The sequence below is a fragment of the Bombus huntii genome, chromosome 2 (assembly GCF_024542735.1).
Source record: "Bombus huntii isolate Logan2020A chromosome 2, iyBomHunt1.1, whole genome shotgun sequence".
Classification (NCBI taxonomy): domain Eukaryota; kingdom Metazoa; phylum Arthropoda; class Insecta; order Hymenoptera; family Apidae; genus Bombus; species Bombus huntii.
In genome coordinates, this window is record NC_066239.1 from 21,103,068 (window position 1) to 21,123,072 (window position 20,005).

A 20,005-nucleotide genomic window follows, 5' to 3' on the forward strand; every position below is an offset into this window, starting at 1 on the left:
CCCTGTATAACTCCAAGGATACTGTAAATTATAAAACGGTGAATTTGAAATTCTTCTCGGAATAAGATACGAATTACGAAGATATTTGCTGTGACTGGTTGTTCGCTATCGCGTAACGTTAGCGGTTTATTTTAATAACGGAATAACATATCGCGATTGATGAAATAACTGATCCCTATATCGCGCAGTTCATTAAATTGGTGAGATATTGGCGTTAACCGCAAATGCGAATACATATTGCGATGCTCTCGTATTTATGATGCCCCCAAGGCATGCGTCAACTTTCAAACTGAATAACGATCCTAATCCTATTAAAACGAATTCTGTTGCAGTTTATTCTACAATTTTGCGTCGTATCGATCGAAACTTGGAAATCTATGGAATAATCTTTGAATGGAATAACTCGCGTCCAAACGTAACGAGATTACCTGGCAATTACACAAAGGTATGTATACCTTGGTTAAAGCGTGTACCGTCCATCTACCTATAACAAAACGAGTATACTACAAATGCTTTGAAACGGCTTAATATTTCTTTCGCGTGTTTGCGTTTGTACGAGTATCGTTCGACCCGATCCGACCTGACCCGAGTCAACGTGACGCAACGCGGCCGGCCTGTGTATGAAAAGCAAAAATAGACGAGCTAAAGATCAAAATTCACTGTTGCACGGAGACTATACCGCGTTTCCTCGAGCTTACCGACTATCGTTAGATAAACGGGATGACCGATAGGAGGTGTCGTTGATATTTGGCACTCGTAAATCCCGGAGTCTTTCTGCTGTGGATATCGTATCCTTAACGTCCATTCTTCGGCGTGAGGCAGGTGTAGCGCTTCGAAACGTTGATCGCTCGTATACGTATAACGGCCAACCGTTAGCAGGTGTATATCCCGATGCCTTACCCACGAAACCTGTAACAGAATGTCACGATGACGTTCTATCGCGATGAATCGCTCGAGAACGATTTTCAGAAGACGTAAAAATCGAAGATAAACTAGGCCAGGTTGGTCGAACGTGGAAATTTTTGCGATTACTCGATCGAGCAGATGCATCTCTCCATAGAATCGATAAAAAAAACTTGTTATGTAGATTGCGGTCACGCGTGTGTCGCGCTACATCGGAAATCAGTTGTACGAGTTTCACGTTTGTAGGTAATTCAATCGACGCGTTTCAAACTACGACCAACGATATCAACGAGTCGTAGATGTAATTTCGTGCAGCGCGTTCTTTAGGTAATGCGTCTGTTAAAAATCGATCGAGACGTCGCAACGACTTTATCCATTCTCCGAATGCGAGAATAAAGATCGTGAACTCGAAAACAAACGTTCGTTAAACATTCGGCCAGTCTATGATTCTAACTGGATGATTCCCTAGAGCCTGTAGCAACGCGCTGCATCAAAGAAACGTTTTTTGCACAAACGTGCCTGAAACCGAGGTAGGAAATGCAACGATGAACGAAATCGATGGCGTGAGATACTATCAATGTGATTTTTTAAGCTGTTCTAGTTGTTTCAATAATTTTTAGACACTGATCGAGTTCGAGGTATCGAAGCAGGGAAAGAAAGAGTCGTTGATTCGATTGTGCGGTGGAGTTTCGGGAGATCCTGACAAATGGAATAGGATAAACTCGGATTACTCTTGAACGGACGTCGACGGATCAAGAGGAGTCTTGTAATTTGGAATTAAAGGAAAGCAACAGGGGTACGAAGAAGCTGGCGGTGGCGTGGTGGTTCGTCGCGGCGCGGCGTGTCACGACGTGGAGCGTTGAGGATCCTTTCGAGGGTATTTCGTTCTAGGTGTGCTCCGTCACGGGCGCATAAACCAATTTCCCATAACGACACCGGCACTCGAGGCGAGTATGACGTCACCATGGAGATTCGGTATTGTCCTACGTCGGCCGCAAACCTGGCAGCTGTGGGAGCCTACGAGTTCTCGAGGTGACATCGGTGTGTCATCGGCATTAGCCGAGCTATTGTTTGTTGAGATCCAACCGAAATCTATGCAGCTCGCGCGATCGTGTGCCTTGCACGTCGCGCGTCCCATGCGAGCTGTAATTGCGCGCGTGCACACACGCGCTATCGAACGAACAAATCGACTAAACCGAGCCTCGCGAGTCGCAAGCATACGCGTAGCGTGTCGCATCGCTGAACCAAGCGTCCACATTTACCGTGCCGTGCCGTAAAGGAACTTTATTGGCCTTTAATCGAACCTTACGTACAGCGGATGCGTCAAATACAACAATGCGTCAAGTAATCACAATTCGGTGGAGAAATGACTTTCTTTTGTATCTGGCGAGCAGCATTTCGCAAGTGGTTTTTCGGTTTTCCTGCTGTCTTTCATTCAGTTCATGTGGAACCCATTTTCCCACCTTCTGAATCTTTCCCATGGCTTTCAAACGTATGGAGACGGCTTCTCGTGTCACGTTTAATCGATCAGCGAGTTGTTGTTGCGTTTGAGCGTCATCCTCATCCAACGATGCTTGCAATTCGCTGTCTCGAAACTTTTTCGGTGGTCTTCCACGTTCTTCGTTCCTCGCGTCAAAATTGCCGCTTCCGAATGTTTTAAACCACTCAAAGTACTGTGATTTACCAAGAGCATGCTCACCGTAAACTTCGACAAGCATTCGATGCGATTCTGCAGCAGTTTTCTTCAAATGGTAACAGAAAATCAATGCTGTCCGCAAATCGTAGTTCCCAGGCACAAAATTTGACATGTTCAACGCTATTACAAACTATGCTGTTGTATGAAACTTATATTGTTCTGAGTCGAAAATGTTTGTGAGATGTCAACAAAGACTTTTGGCATCAATGACGCAGTTTAGTGATAACTACGTTATCAGCTAGGGCCATCTATACGCAAATTCCGGTTTCATACTTACAGACCTGATATGTACCTCGTAAAGTGATATTCATTTGCGAAAGTTTCCAGCTTTCGAGCAACGGCGAGTCGACGAATCGAATACCCTGCGACTTACCACCGAAACTTACTTCGGTCAAGAATTGGCAACTGTTGCATTCCGAACGATGGGGCTGAAGCCAATGAAACTCTGTGCGGTGTCGATCGAATCGCGCGGAATTTCTTTCCCATCTGGTCGCAACTGCGCGATATCGCGTCGTTCCACGCACGTTTCAACGATTTAATGCGCTTCGATAAGAGATCAGAGCCTATCTTTGGTTAAACAGAACAAAGAGATCTACGATAAGTGAAGTTTGAAAATTAAAAGATTAGAAATTAAAAGAAAAGAAACGAAATAAAATTAAATTTTGAAACGTTGGTGATTATTACCGTTTGTAAATTTTCGAAAGAGCTTGATCAATTTTTTCATTCTTGTTTCTGCGTAACCGCGCAATTATTCCGATACGCTAAAAGGAAGCACGTACAGCCGCACGCGGATAGCTTTAACACGACCATTTTCAGTATTTTTCAGCGTTGTTTGCGCGAAGAATGCCGCCATTAGATGCTCGTCTCACGACTTCCGCTTCCATTGACGATCGTAGGGATTACAGGCTCTTACTGTGAAAGTAGACAGCAGGGAAAATGGGATCGGCTAGGGAGACGGAGAATAGATCTCAAGAAAATAGGGACTCGCTGATCTTTGTCCGGATAAAAGAGACCGAGCGAAGCCTACACCGGACGCGTACCTAGGCGACTATCCCTTCGTGTTACATCTGCACGTGCACATAGCACGCGCCTACACGGATATACACTCCGCACGTGTACGTATGCTCTGTCACGTGTATGTACGGTATCCTGCTGTTCGAGAAGGAACATGGACCGATGTAACGATCTCGAGCGCTTTGTTCCTCAATGTCGTAATCCGAGCGCAGTTTTAACAATAACGAACAATCCAACTTACGGTTCGACATTTCAAATTTCTTCGTTTCTCTGTTTCCTTCGATACGCAACTTTTATCTTACGAGTCTCTCAACTAGATTATTCAGTGAAAGGAAAACACGTCTTGAGCTTGTAACGAGCAATCGATAAAGATAAATTACTTTGTTTAAGTCTTTACGGATACTTATGCTACGACACGATAAAAAGCGACGAGTGACTTTCAAGTAAATCACGATCGATTACGACTTAACTCGTTCTTAATTTTAACCTTACGTATTCGATCCGCGATTGGATTGATTATGCACTAGAGAGGACAGAAGGGCCGGCTTTCAATGAGAGGATTTCCATCGGTTGCTTTTGTTCATAAATACAATGTAAGTCAATCGATGCATCTTAAACTATGTTCGAGCGGTCGGTGAACAGAATCAGGTAAGACCCGAGTCCACGCCATTGTAATTGCTTCCATCGGGGAGCTCTAAGCCAAAGTCAAACTGCCATTGATTAGCTTGCGGTCTCTATATGCCTATTAATGAAGACCACCGCCGTTATCGTTGGCGGCGTATTAACAACAACGGGTTCTTAGCTGCTTTGGCCAAACATATCGTCGATATAACCCTCCGTCTTTGGAAGCTGGCGACTGTTTCTCTTTCGAACGAGCATTCACGATCGTGATATCTCCTGTTATAATCGGCACGACTCGATCAGAGGATCAATCGTGTCCTGTAATCGATAGAAATCTATGGGCAAATCGGGACCGCTAGCTCCGTTTCCGCTTTTTCGTCGCACGTTCGTGTCTGTTATTTCCAAAGCAAAAAGTTTTTGCACAACTTTTATCCATTTCGTAAGATTTCCTTCGGACGAAAATTTCTTAAAAAATCACTTTTCGCCAACTTAAACGAAGCTTATATCTTTGATCGAATCAAAATACGATTAAGCTAGTTACTCGTTAGTCGTAGCTAGTTGAGAGGTAAATCGCTAATTTCTAGTTTCGCAAACAGCGTTATCATTGTTTCCTTGCAAAGTATCTGTAACGATCGGTTCCGTCAACGAGGCGTTTGGCTTTTCGTTGTTCGAAACAAGCATAAATTATAACAAACTCACAGTCCGATTTCCGAGATTTTTCACTTTGCATACTAGATGCACGGTTTTGCCCACCAGTCCGGTAAAGTTTGACTGCATCGAGGTGTCGAAATGGGGTCCCGTACCAGGAGTTGGCCATTCTTCCAGAAAGTCGGTTCGAAAATTTCTTACACATGACGCTATACCACCTGAAATGCGACAATTTACCGATTAATTTCAAGCATACTTCGGACGAACGACGATCGAAACATTCGACAAGAAGAAGAAACAAATTACAAACATTAGCAAACTTCGTAATTAGTTAACATTTACACACTTATTAATAAGATATTTACATTTGTTTGAACCAAATGAAACGAGCGTTCGAATTTCGCGCGACGTACTTTAATTTTGTTGACGAGACGAATCCGAAGAAAACTAATTGACACGAGAAAACAGGTAGGAACGAAGGTTTGGTAGTGAATACGTAAACGCTAACTGGCTTACGCGAAGGTGACTGCACCTATGAGACAGAAGGCACTTTGAAAAACCGTGGTCTTTCGGTTGTGCGTTCTTTCTTTTCCTATTTCGCGTAAACATCGTTTTAAGAGGGAAACGTTTCTTAAGTCTCGAGCGATACGGTATCTACTTGCGATAAACGTAAAATGATTACGTTTGGAGGAATCGGGAAATGGGGAAATAACAAGCAAATCGATGATACGTATTGTTTGAGTAACAGGGGAAGGTCGATCTTTTTTCTTTTTTCTTCGAAAACGTCAAATCTATTTGTTTTTCAAGAGATTTCGAAATCGCGTTTCTCGTTTATTTTTGATTTCGTTAGTTCTCGCAATACCAACGGCTTCCATCGGATACAATTTTCTCTTTCGATGGAGTCTGCGACGAGATGAAAGGGCTTGAATTCCGTGCACAGAATACTCAATACACCTGTAACGAGTATCAACCGCATTCGTTCGGAACTTTTTTTTTTTTGTTGCTTTTCGACTGATGCAAACACGCATAATCCATTTCATCGTGCGTTTCATCGAAATCACGCATCAACACGGTGCACGATATACGCGAGTCCACAGCAACACGCATTGTAGATTTGTTTCTGGAATATCCACGAATTGCGATCGCCTTTATTCGATATCACCGTAAACGAATCTTTGGAAACAAGTTTCTTTCCAACATAGTTTGATACGTATCACGAGGAAAGGTTGACTCGCGTAAGTATCGTTCGCAAGAGCGTTCCTTTATTTTCTATAAATATTCAGTACTCGGAACATAATCGAATACAAGGGCGATAAAACGAACGGTAAAAAATCAGTTTTAGAAGAAGGGGATTGGTTTCGAATAAATCGTTTAGTAGTTTAAAACATGGAAAACTCGAGCACAATGGAAAAGTTTACGGGCAACCGTGACTGGCCTGGCCGGAGATACACATTGCCGGTGAATGGAGAACGAGTAGTTGCGAGGGTAACTGCGTGTAACGCGACCAACGGATCGCATCCAGCGTCCAGCTATTTTGCTGCCATTCGAGCGAAATAACATCCATAGAGCGACACTGTTCGCGAATGATCGACATGCCTGCCCTCTTCGCGCCATTTCCCACGCCTAAATTGTACTCTTTGAATTATACAATGACAATTCACAATCGTGAACGATCGTTTCTTCTACGCGTTATTATTTCTGTTCTATTAATTTCCTATTCCATTATCTCCAGTTCGTGGTTGTATTTATTCGCACCTATCGAGCTGTATCAACAACTGAAATTTCCAGAAAATCGTGTTTCCAATTTATATCGTAAATTCGTTAATCGACAGCAAAATAAACAACGTTAAACATCGAAGCGTCCTCGACTGAGCACGAAACAGATCGCAAAGTGAAATCGGAATACACCCGAAAGCTTGGAATCGTGTTACGATCTTGCAAAATTGCGAGGCAGTAAAATCGGCCGGCGAACGTCGAAGGTAGTAAATCGATAGAGAGGGATAAAGAGAAATTTAAATAAACATCGGGATTTTGGTAACACGCGAATACCACCGAGATCCGTTTGTTTTTCTAGAAAAGAATCGGTCGCGTAATCGCAGATTCGATGCCGAAAATCCGATCAAAGGTTCCAAGCGGAAATCGAGAGCCGTATTGAAAGCCCGGGATCAACGGGCAAAGTTGAAACGTGGACAAGTACGTCGGTGAGCTTTTCTTTGCGATTGCTCTTCACTCTTCGGAATGACTCGCGTGTAGAGCAGTACTTTCGCAGCGGGAACTTCTCTTTCGTTAGTTTACTAGACCGTGTAGCTCGTAGACTACGCTTCGGAGCTTTCCGCCCTAGAGGCGGTTAAGACGAGTTCGCGTTAAGCGTCGTCCAAGATACACGTTCACTCTTACTTTCCACGTTTCTACACATCGAGCTGCAAAGAACAATCCTGTGATATTTCTTTCGCCTTTCCTTCGTTTCCCTATAAAACGTTCCGGCTATCGATATTCAAAAATATTATTTTACCTTCGAGGTTTCTAGGCTCGTCTGTTTCTCACGCGTTTCCTATTTATTTCGTTTGGCAAACGCTGTTTGATTTATCAAAGTTCGTATTGGCAACGTTGAATCGAATCGACCGTGCTTTTATAATAGCACTGAACGATTTAACATGCTTACCGAAACGCTCGCTGGTTCTCGTTACGATGAGAATCGATAGACGAAAGTTAGTTTCTTCGGCATAGCTAACTTCCATTCTATTCTATTCCATCACATTCCATTGAAAAGTTGTAACGCACGGTGAATGAATCTTGTATATATATGTATATGTAACTCTAACAGCTTTTCAAAGTTCAGCGCTTCGTCGATCGTCAAATGAATAGCTTTCCGGTAGTAAAATCGTGCGTCATTCGATTAAAACCGAGCCGTTCGTCTGTGCGACACGCCGTAATTACGATGGAGAATCGGTCGGTCGCGAATGTGGCATATTCAGCGCGTATTTCAGCGCGTATCGAGTGAATTTCTGATCCGCATTTTGCAAAGTACACGTCGTTCTCTCCCGGGGACGAAACCTTCACGGAACGTTCTCGTTCCTCCAGAGAAAATTTAAAAGGTCCCAGGTAGCGTGGTCTGTTTAAAGTTTCCAGCGATGCACGAGCGAAGATGCGCAACCGGCTACAGTAGCCGCGTAGCGTGTAACGCGAACCACCGATTCGTTACTCCACTTATTTCCACGAAAATTAATTTTGTCTCGGAACGTTATATGTACATAGTTGAATTTTCTCGACGACGTGTCTCGACTTTCCTCGAAATTCCCATTGACTCTAGACAAGTGACGAAATTGTACGACCGTTGTCTCGAAAATATCGCCGGCCAACTGCCGGGCTACTGCTTCACTTCGCTTCTCTTTCTTCGGCCAATTTATCCAGATTCTTGGTAAATTTTATTTCTGCAGCTTCTCAATGGCGAATAGAATAAAGTAGAAACACCGAGAGACAGGAAAATCCAGGTATCCGCGACCCCGTGAATTTATTTCACGTCGGACTTCGCTGTAACGAACCTTCCTCCGCTCGTTTGCATTTTCGGTCGTGTTCCGATAAACAGAAAATGAGCTACATTAACCGGCACTCTCAGAGGATTCGATCTCTTCTCGCTCTTTCACCTTTCCGCCTACCAACACAACACAAAACGTTTTCGCTTACTTAAACCGATTTTAACGTTAAATTGTTTTCGTAACTGTCCATTTCGATATTCCGTTAATTCCAATTTTCCAAGTGAAAAACGATATTTCCGCTGCACTCTCGGTAATGCCAAATTCGGAAATGCCAAAGTAGCCAACCTAGCATGGAACATTTTGGTTGCATTAAATTTTCCCCACTTTTTCCCCGTTAAAAGCATCATTTACACGGGGTTCTCGCGTAACGGGCAAATGCATTCATTTCGAAAGATTTTTCTTGAGCGGAAAAGCCGTACGTTCGAGCAGCGTAGGTTGTATTCTACGGTCTTTCCGCCGAAAAGGGGTCAAATAAGTTCACAGCCAGTATCGGATAATCTATATCCCGGAGGCTCTCCCGGAAATTAATTTTGCTCTCGAATCTACTAATCCATCTTTGTTCCTCTCTTTGGTCCATGTCCTTTTTTTCCAACCGACGTTTCTTCTTTCTTTCGCGACTCTGCCGAAAATACTTTCGTAAGAAGAAGAATATCTTGCGCGAAAAATAACTGCCTCTCTCAAATTTGCAAGCATACAAAATAAAATCAATGTATTTCGTTAACATCGTTGGTGGCGTGACATTTGCACACTGATCATCGATCGCCAAATTTGTTATATTTCAATGCGTTGTTTACAGTTTCGCTTCTTCTAATTTATATCGTCTGGAAGAAGCCAAGAAATATGGACAGATGCGACTCGAACGTAACCGACAGTCGTAAAACCCCAATCACGACCGGATACGACAAACAGAACGACCGATTTTCCGCTCGAACGTCATCCGAAACGAAAAAAATCTGATATCGCAAGATGGTCGAATAAGTAACTGGTACAGAGCCAGGCAAGTTTCCGAGAAAACAGGCACTTCGAGACGCGAATTTTCTCTCGGTCACCACATAAGATGTCGCGTCTCTGTCATTCTCGAGCTGGAACTTTCGAAGAACATCGGGAACGTTCTAAAAGACTAAGAGACCCAGCGGATGACTTTGCTCTGGCTTCGTAATAAAATTATTTGAATCTCGTTGGATGGTGCTGGCCCATCACGGCTAACTACCACGGAGTTCTTTCTCGACGATGAGGGACATCGGATAGTCTGGTCGCTCACCGTAGGATCTTATTTCGTTCGGTCCTACTCCGTCCCGCCGTTTCTATTATCCCTTCCATCCGAATGTACGCTTTATCACCGTTCCAGTCAACTTTTATCTCGTCCAACTTTCGATCTTATCCGGTACAACCCGTTTCTGTTTATTTCGCCGTTCCTTTCGGCGTTTAATTAATTTAAAAACGAAGGTTCGCCCCATAGATTTGGCCGAAGTGCGATACTTTTTTCAAACTGACAAGAGAGGACGCGTAGTTTTAAACGATCTGGCGTTTCTAATCGATAAAACAAGATAAAACGCCACTTGACTCATTCGTGGTTCAAATTGCCTACGTAAAGTTATGGCGTAAGGACCACTGAAAAGCACCTATCTCGACTAAGATCCATTTTGCAAAGCTCGTTTTACCTCAGTCAAGGCATATATAAATCGAATTTCTTGTACCTCGAAAGAAAATGTGTGTCGCATTTTCCTGAGAGGTTCTCGCGTCTTCTTACGTCGCGAGTCAACCATGCTTTTACCTTACTACGCGCTGCAATGATACTCTTTATCGATATTTTATTATTTGGCAAATTGGTTTTTACATTTTCCTAGAGAAAGTCGGTGTTCCACGTATTTTGCGTTTATTCGCCAAACACGAACATCAATCATTACGAACTATCTTCACGAAATAAACTACTTTAACCTCGACTTATCCGGTCTGTACGTTGCAATCTACCTGTTGTAACCGATCGTCCAATATTTGGCAACACGTAACAAGTATGTAACAAGTTCGAAGAAGGTACGAACGATCGATACGCGACATGTCAATAATATCGAAAGACATCGTGCCACGCGTCGATATTATCGGTAACGATAGCTGATTCTAGCTGGGCTAATAAGGAATAGAATTTAATCGATGACAAGATAAGAGCGTATAATTTGCGCAGCTACGATAACACGTCCTGGATTTTGCCAGGTTTGACGTTACTTCGTTTCTATGCGTGTAACCGTTGAAGCGGATTAGGGGAAAGCAAAAATTAGCCAAAATGCCGATCAAGCCTTTTCGCTCGTCGACGTTGAACGACCGACACCGAGACGGGTAATGGGAAGCAAACGAACGAACGTATCGACTGGAATTCTCGTCGAAAAATACTAATACGGAGATGAACGGTGTAGGAGCTGTCAGAGTAGACAAAATCGGTTTGTTGACGCCACTCTTGCGTGAGAATCGTCCAAGGTTTCGTTTTCTCGTCGAATAAAATATCGCAGATGAAACGATCGATCGTTACGGCGATTACACACGTACAATATGTAGATATATCGAACGAGGAACGCGCTCGAATCAAACATTATCGAGCGTTCTCTTTTACCAATGGAGCAACTTACGAAGCTTCTGGAGAGAATCGATTAACCGGCTCGGTATCAACGCGAAACACACGTCCATACGGACGACAACTACACGTATAGCGAGGAAGCGTATTCGAAGGAGAAAGCACGTTCGTATCTGGCTTGATCCTCTACAAATCGCTATTTTCTATCGATCGTGTACGGCTCGCCGGCTACTTTAATCCAGCAGCGTTTGCGTCGAGCAGGGACGATACGGAGAATCATTATTTTCGTTAACGCGCCACTTTGTCCGGACGAATCTTGAACCGGTTAGGTTAAGTGGCGAACCATGCTGGCAAAATCCGACGGTAAACCGAGGCTGCGTCGAGCCGGCACGGCGGCACGGCGGCACGGTACGGCCGGAATTACGCGCGTCGTTTTACGTTTCGTAGCGTCACGTCATAAATGCGAGTGGGATGGTTCTACGGTACCGATCGCCCTATAAACGCCTCGTAGTCTAGCTTGTATCGTCGATTCACTGCCTCCGATTCGTTCTATGGATGAACGATCAAAGCGAATCCGACAGCTCGGTTTCATCGTCCTCATAATCCGCCTAGATTAAACAAAATGACTCCGAACGAATCGCGCGATATCGCCCGGATCGAGCCAGCGATCTTTCGTCTTTCCGGCTTTTTCCCCTATCCTCCGCGGATCGGTCGACCGACCGATTTATTCACGTATCCGTCTCTTTCTTCCGATATCTTTCCAGCAACGCGTTTTATCGTTGCACTAGCGCATCGTCTTTCGCTCGAACATCAGGAAAACGTTGGTAACTTCGATTCTTTTTCCACATGTATATAATGTCCGCGAAAGCAACGGAATCTGACTGAGAGACGAGATTTTTAACCGCGACGAGTTCAATGGTCGATTTTTCGTTTCCGAGATACGGCACGCGGTCGTGCGGTAGCGGATAAACAAACGATAACAAACAAGACCGAAAGCAGGAAAACAAGCACGGCAATGGCTGGTCGATTTTCAACTGGAAGGAAGCACGGAGATAAAACGGTGAAAAACAGCATTCGAAAACCTGAAGATTGTCCTTTTAGGAATGAATTCAATTACGATTAAATCACGGTGCGCCACGAGATCGGATAGCTGCGCGATCGTTCTGCTTAAGTAGCGCCACCGAGCCAGACATCGAATCAAGAATTTTACTTGGAATAATTGGAATCGCTTTATCGGGAAAACAGGGGCGGTATCGAGGAAAGTTGGAATCACGGCTTTCGGTTCGATGGCCGCGAGGAAGCCAAATCGTGTCCGGTCAGATTCTAACGAATTCCCATCAACACCGGAACTGATACGATATAAACCGTTTACCTGGAAACGCGTTGCGACTGTTGCGAGCGATCGATCGCTCGCTGCCAACTAATTTGGCATTCTTTGGTTAGCTTGCGACACACAGAAAGACAAACAAATGCGTGTTTCGCGCTCTGGCCAACCATTTCGTGCGCTTGAAATCTCGCATTGGTCGTTTATTCGGTCGGCCGAGTTGGTTTAGTTTCAACAATTATGTATACCGCCATTTATCCGGCATATTTTTTCAGGATATGGTATTTTTTTTACATCCGTGTGGCGGATAATGGAAAAGTCGAACCGTCGAAGATTTACGGACTCGACTAACTACGATTTCTTTCGATTCTAAACTATATATCTCCGTACTACTCGGTAACTTTTCGTTTTCGTCGTCGACAAAAATTGCTTGCGTCCTTAAAAACACACGGTAGAAATTAAAGAGATTTCGTACGCGCGAAGTTGATCGACATTGCGAGAGTAGAACTGATATTTATACCGAGAAAGCGTCGATCATGGTCCGGTATTATCGTAAGACGAGTTACGTTATGACTATGGATGAATGCCGCAAATTTTTGTAATCTTCGAACATCGTGCGTAGTAGGTTTGTAGTACGTAGTACGTTTTGCTTCGCTCGTCAAAGGATAGTTCACATGTCGAATAGCGAAAAGTTAACAGAGAACGATCGAGCGTTCTCTTGGTACAGTTGTAGCGATTATTGCGGGTTTTTTACGTTCACGGCGATGTTAGTTGGCGAAGAAAAACCGTTGCAGCTTTCCACGAAACTAACTCTACAGTGAGAATCACGACGCGAGGTTCGAGAAGAAAAGAGAATGCGGTCAAAGATATACGAGAAGTTGTTATTTGCGCGTTAAATCGCTCAAGCGTTTCTTTCTCTTCTTAACACGGAATACGTATAAACTTTCTTCCGCACGACGCCTTGGACGATTGTATAACCTAACCCGATGACAAATTCCAAGAAGGAACGCGAAACGTTTACTACGAAGTGTACTACAAAGTAGCTTATTACTTATTACAGACGACGTTCTTAACTTTTAAAGCAATTAAAAAGAAATAAGCCGAGAGAGGAACCACGACTGTTATTCTCTTCCTCTCTCGAGCGAAAACGCAACGAAACGAAGCTGCGATACAGTTTTAAACGATCACGGATACAAAGTAGAAAATTGGGCGATTAAAATTGATTTGAAAAGTGATTTTAAAGCGGTAGTAGAGGAATAATTTCGCTATGACAGATATATTATTCGCCAATTAAAAGGATATTCAACGTGGGAATATTCTTCGCGGTGGAATAAAGTAATCGACGAAACGCGTACTCGTCGTTGAAAGTGCGTAAACCGAACATAGTAGAAGATGGGGTTCGATCGGAGACGCTTAGAAACGCGAGAGATGGAAATACTCGTTGGTAAGTACGTTCGAAATTAAATAGATGGTTGAATAGAGGGTTAGGTGTAGCTGTGGCTCTGGTACGGAAGTACAATCTCATCTCCCTATCAGTCAGGCTGGAGTTCATCAAATCCAATCGAACCGAAAGATATAGGAGAGCTCCACCCTGACGCGCGCGAGCTCGCGCGGCCTGAAACGTTGTGTCAAAGTGTGGCAGGGATGGAAAGGAATATCATGAATAATACAAGATACTGGGTCAGTCGGTAGAAAAACGATCGATTTGCAATTCAAACGGCAAGCGTTCGTCTTACATTAAATGGAAAGAATTGCTTATTCGTTCTAACGCGTTCAAATTATTAGCACTTGGTAAGAAGAATGGAAGGAACGGATATGCGGGATGGAAGGAAGCCGTTTCTCTGGTTTCGTATCAATTTTAAATCGCTCGATTCGGCCGAAATTTGAAATGCAAATATTCCCAGCAAGATACCGGCCAACAAGCAGAACTTCGTTACGCGACGAACGCTCTCGCGACGTTATTAAAATCTTGATTACCGGGGACGTCGATTCGTACAATAATAAATTTCGCCAATTATGCCGCGTGCTCGATCGCGAAGTTGCCCGTCTTTCGCGACTGTTCCGAAACTGTGTTACGAGAGAACCGCGTTACGAAAGAATCGCGCGACGACAGGGTCGTTCGAGTTTCTACTTACCAAAAGAAATGATAAAACAGATGAGTATGGGAAGAGAAGTAGACATTGCTTTTCCTCGACGAGGTTCTTTCACATATTGATATACTATCTCACACGCATTTCAATCGTTTCACCGAATAGCGCATCCTTACCGACGATAGTTTGCTAGCACTGATAGTTTTTCGATCGCGGTGACATTTTACGCGGCCTTTCCTCGAGGACCGATCAATCGTTGTCCGTGCACGATCGCTTCTCAAGATCCTTTTTTTCTCCCGCCACGCGTTATTCTTCTACAGTGGCATGATCTTCGATAACGTCGATGACCCCTACGATCTTTCAAACGTCACTGACGCGTTCGATTTATCTTTTCGTTACGAACAATGCCGAACACGGCTCGACGAAATCACACAGTCGCTTTCTGCAGTGCTGCAACTGTATGTTTTCGGTGCTGCTGCAACTTGACCGAATTTACTCGTTTTTTTCTTGGCTCGTTGGTTCGGTGTTTCTCTCCTCCCCTTTTGGAGAACAAAAAGCTCCGCACCACGGTGCTGCTTCGGATACGTAGGAATTCACGAGCAAGTTATTCTCCGCGGCAGAGCTGCGGCAGAAAATGTAACGCTACGCGAACGTTACAGCGTTATAGCGCGCGAACCGCTAATGAATGTAATTAACGGCTGGAGTATTTCGTCTCGTTCGAGGCTGGTGTAGCATTAGTTTGTACTCGTCTCAGATCGGACGCCTTTATGCCTCTCACCGCATTCACCACCGCAAAGTCGTTCGCGATGCATTAGGCGGCACTCGTTAAAGTAATTTCCCTGACGCGTTAGACATTCCATCGATCATTCTTTCTCGCGATTTCACCCAGTGCACCGCCGTACCGCTGCATTCTCCCAAATCGCCTATCGTTTCTTTTCCGTCAATTTGTTCGCCTCTTAATCGAAATTTAATTATCCTGTTTGTTCGACGCGAACATTTTCCAGAGACACGAAACGCGCGAAGGAGAAAAATCTGACCACAGATTTCTCACGCCGTCACATAGCGCGAGCGAACAGATACCGAACGAGAAACTGTGTCACAGAAACGCTCGGATAAACAAGCGGCGAAGACTGTTTCCGATTCACCAACACCTTTGCAACTTCGATGCCGTGCTATGAGATTGCAAGAAGAAAAAAAAATGGTTTCGCGCGATAGGCGAAACGACACCCTTTTTAATCGACTACGCGTAAAAATCACTCGAACGTTTCGTTGTGTGGAGTACGCGCGTGAATTACCGCTTCGCTCCGTTTCGCTTCGCTTCGACGCGACGGATTTTCAACGATTAAAAATCGAAGAATCTCTGGGGCGATAAGTTCAGCTGGAACAGCTGTCGAGCCTTCTCAAGATTTATCGCTTTCATAATAGATCGGCAATGTTCGCTCTTGCTAGATGCTTGGTCGGAAGTACCGTCGCAGCTTCGATTCGAAGATCCAAGGAATTTTTCTACCGCGGGGGCAGAGAAAATTTAGTCGTGACGAGACGTACGTGCTGCACGTCGAGATCCTGGTCGCTCCATTCAGCGTGAAACGTGACGGAACGACGTTCGTGCCAAGTTCGATCGGCCCACCAACGATAACCGTACGTCACCCAGTTTCGTTCACGAAGCTCCGGCAGTGTTACGAGTCTTTTATGCAGACCAGCCGATTGTTCGCCAGAAGTTCGGTCTCGACCTCCGAGCCAGAAATTCGTGACCGACTTGCAGTATGCCACGGCAAGCCACGATAGATTTTCAGCGCGTTTCGAACATCTTCGACGTTCAAAGTATCGAAATCTTCTACCGGTTTACAAGTATCTAACGGTAAATGCCTTAATCCGGTTTCCTGTGACGTTCTAAACTCTAAACTCTGTAACGAGTCGAATATTTTTATTTCAACTCGTGTTGCTCGAAGCGGTTCGACGATGTTCCATCCTTGAGAGTCACAGTCCGAGTGACGTTTGTTCGTTCAAAAATTGGGCGCGTATGGAAACGGTAGAGACGAGCGTTTCGAACGCAATGCATCCAAGGCTAAACGCGCGTCGCATAAACCACTGTGTCCTCGTCAGGACTGCATCCATGTCCCATTGACTGGCCACACCGAAGAAGGGGGATCACAAGTCACCGGTTACGTCACCACAACACATCTCGTGGATCGATTTGTATCGGCGGTTCGCAAACGTATTCCGGAATCGCGCGGATGTATCCCTGTCGAGCGATGCGGTACGCGTTAAAAGTCCTGCGATACGAGTAACGGACGAGCAAGAACGACGCGATCGCGATCACAGCGGTGCGACGGAAACCACCGATTCTGCGCGTCTGTCTATCGGAATTTCGACGTTTCGGATAAGATCTTGCGACGAACAGCGTGTCGGATGTTTGACGTTTTCACGGAACGCGCGCGACGGCAGAAGGTCGCGGTTGTTTCGAAACGACGATGCTCCCGCGTCAAGGATAGCCGAGGGACTACATTGCGCGAGCGCCGCTTGAGCTTCAAGCACGCAGCCGCCCCGTGCAGCCTCACCGAACTCCTCTATGCCACCGCCAACACCGTTACACGATACCTGTACGTGTTTCCTTCCTGGCCAAGTATGCGTGAGCGCGCGTGCGCGCTTACCTGTGTCGCGTGTCTATAGCTTGCTTATATATCACCCCGTTTGCCCACCCAGCCACCACCCTTTTTCCTCCTTCGCTCCTTTCTTTCTCTTCTTCCTCCATGCTTCTTCTCTTTCTCGCCATCTCTCTTACTTTTCCTCCGGTATTGTGCATTCAACCTTGCTTCTTCCTCCTACTCCGCCTCTTCTTCCTCTTCTTCTTCTTCTTCTTCTTCTTCTTCTTCTTCTTTTCCTTTTTCTTCTTCTCTTTTTTCTTTTTCTCTTTTTCTTTCTCCTTTTTTCTTCTTTTCTCTGCTTTCCTTTCTTTTTTTCCCCTTTTCTCCGTTTCTCTCGTTTCTGCGACGTCCGGTTATCCTTCTTCCGCTTTTTCTTCTTCGTCCTTTCGCAGCAGTTAAGGAACGCTTTCGGCCCTGTTTCTCGCGAACTTAGGTTCCTCAGCTCGCAATTGTAATGGCGACAACAGTTGTAGGGAAGAGTATAATGGTATGGCTCGATGGACGTGTAAAAAAGTATGAAACCGCTTATAAATTAGAAGGAATATAGTTCAACGAAATCGCGAGAACGCGAAGCCCTGAGCTGCCGCTAGAAAAATCTCGCTCGAGCAAACTTTACCACGAGTTCTTGATTTTCGTTTCCAGATAATCTGCAATTTATAAGCGATAACAGAAAATTTGTCGTCGCGTGCATTTTCGCTACGATTATTATCCGATTTCAATTCAATTCGATTAAAATATGAAAAGTATCGAGGACAGTTTTCAAAGAATTTTCGGGCGTGTTCTAAAAATTTCACAAATATTCTCCAAGTTAACTACCAAGTTAACAAAGTTAACTACCGCAAGATCGCTTTTATTTACATGTTCGTTCAGCGACTGCCGTTCCACCAGAGTTTCACCGGACAGAAAATGCGAATGTGCGGATCCGTCTATGCCAGATCCACCTGTATATTTCAAAAGTGCCGAATAGTCTGCGCGTTTCTTCCCCAAAAGAAATTCATCGTTTATCAAACATTGGCTGTTAATTCGACCAACTTCCTTCGACTTCTAACTCGTACTATCGACAAACGCCACAACTTTTCATTTTCTCCAACGAATCGTTTCTTCGCGGCAGAAAGTGGTAACGTCTTGTACGCGTTTAGAAACTTCAAAAAATAGCTTTTTACGTCGAACGGAAAATTCGTGCGGTGAACTGCTCGTACTTGAAAGCGTGTTTCGTACGTGGCATACGGTATTACTTGCGCTTGTGCTACGTGGTAGTCGATGGATCAAAACGCGTGACAACTGTTACGGAACTATATAGAAACGTGTATTTGTTCGTGTTGTAGGCACATACTTACATGGAAACATGTAAAACATGCATTCGCCGCAACAGTGGCGAGTTTGGTCTAGTACGGTTCGTCTAGAGTCTAGGAACCGACCAGCATAATTTTCCATTCGATGTAAAACCGTTGCTCCGAGTTTCTACGCAATTTTTACGTTTGTTCATGCTAGAACAAAACATCGACGAATAGTCGATACGCTCGTGAATTTCACTCACGGCTGTGTGCCAGCACGGAGGAAGCCGACTGGCGAGCATTTTCTCGTTGGCCTTTATGCCAGTCGAATTTATCGCGTGATATCTAACTGACCTATCTTACCGAAAACCACTATCGACGATAGTAGCATCTGTTATTATAAGTATAACGCGAGGATTAAATTTAACGGTTGCCCAAATAAATTTGAAAATAAACAACGAAAGATCTGAAATATGTATAAAACGTACATGTACATGTGAATGGAAGTGTTCACACGATGATCCTCGCAAGACGCAGCATCGCGATATTTTTCGTATAAAGACGACAGACGAAACATTAAAACAAATGGCGATATTCACACGGTACGCGGCTTGCGATACGTGTATCGCGATACGAATATCTCCGTGTGAAACTGGCCTTAATTTACGTGACGATGTCGCTCGTGCAACTTAAAATAAGATCGTGTTTTCATCGCGCATTTACAATTCTATGCAATTGTACGAACAAACGCATCGATTTTCATGAAATCTGTACGTTCGACTAGATTTAAGAGGACTATCGGTGCTTGTCAGCTTCGCCCGGTACAGCGCGGTCCATTTGTAAAAGAAAACATTTACACGTCGCTTGCGAATCCAATTTTCTCGACATACGTAACTACTACTTCGTGTAACGATCGGCGATTCCTTATTGAAAAAAGATACACTTTCGTCGAGTTTGCGTCAAGTTACGAGAACAGTCTCGAGAACTTCGCGCGTTACTCGTAGAACGTCGAGTCCACGAAAAACGTGCTCGCCGAAAGATAGAACCATCCGAGACTCGTATTTTGCGCTGCACACCTACGTTTGCACGCTCTTCTATTATATACCCTCTTGGGAAGCCCGCGAATTCGCAAACGAATCGTTAATTCTGAAATTGAAAAGACTTCGATGATAATAGGATATAGCGATGACGAGGAACTTTGCTATTTTATAATTTGTCGTCGCATCGTGGGAGAATGAATAAAAAAAAAAAAAAAAAGAGAGGAAAGCGAGGAAAGAAGAGCGGAGAGACCTAAAGAGGGAAAGAAAGAGATCAATAGATACAATTCTCGCGTTCTAGATTCCGACCAAGTATTTGCAGCGTTCGCCGAATTACACAAGAGAGAATGGTGGGAAAGTTTAACAGATCGAGAGTGCTGCTTCGTCAGAAATCGTCAAAATTCGAGTCCAGAACGAGTCGAAGAAGTTATTTTACTTGCACCAATGTTTCAGTCTCGTATAGACCTGACAAACGGCGCATTCACTCGCGGCCGATGCTTTGTTTTATCTCCGTCGGTCCCTTCGTACGAAATTCTGATACGCAACGGTGCGACGCTAAATAACCTCTGATAAATCACTTTGGCCGAATGAAATTCAAATTAATTCGATCTAATTTCCAGCAGCTATATAACGTTCATTCGTTACGTAATG

At 44.3% G+C, this 20,005-nt stretch overlaps 1 protein-coding gene across 3 annotated transcripts in view; it reads right to left on the reverse strand.

Annotated features, from left to right (window-relative positions):
* LOC126875155 (zwei Ig domain protein zig-8) overlaps positions 1 to 20,005 on the reverse strand; it is a 138,075-nt gene that overhangs the window by 7,649 nt on the left and 110,421 nt on the right. The window contains exons 1-3 of one of the 3 annotated variants that reach the window (XM_050637882.1): positions 14,444 to 17,081; positions 4,934 to 5,100; positions 699 to 909 (exon numbers count right to left, since the gene is read on the reverse strand). In XM_050637882.1, the coding sequence (XP_050493839.1) occupies positions 699 to 909; positions 4,934 to 5,100; positions 14,444 to 14,489 (424 nt within the window). In that variant the 5' untranslated portion in view covers positions 14,490 to 17,081. Of the gene's footprint in view, positions 1 to 698; positions 910 to 4,933; positions 5,101 to 14,443; positions 17,097 to 20,005 lie in introns of those variants that run through there. The other 2 variants (XM_050637884.1, XM_050637889.1) reach the window with 2 other exon arrangements.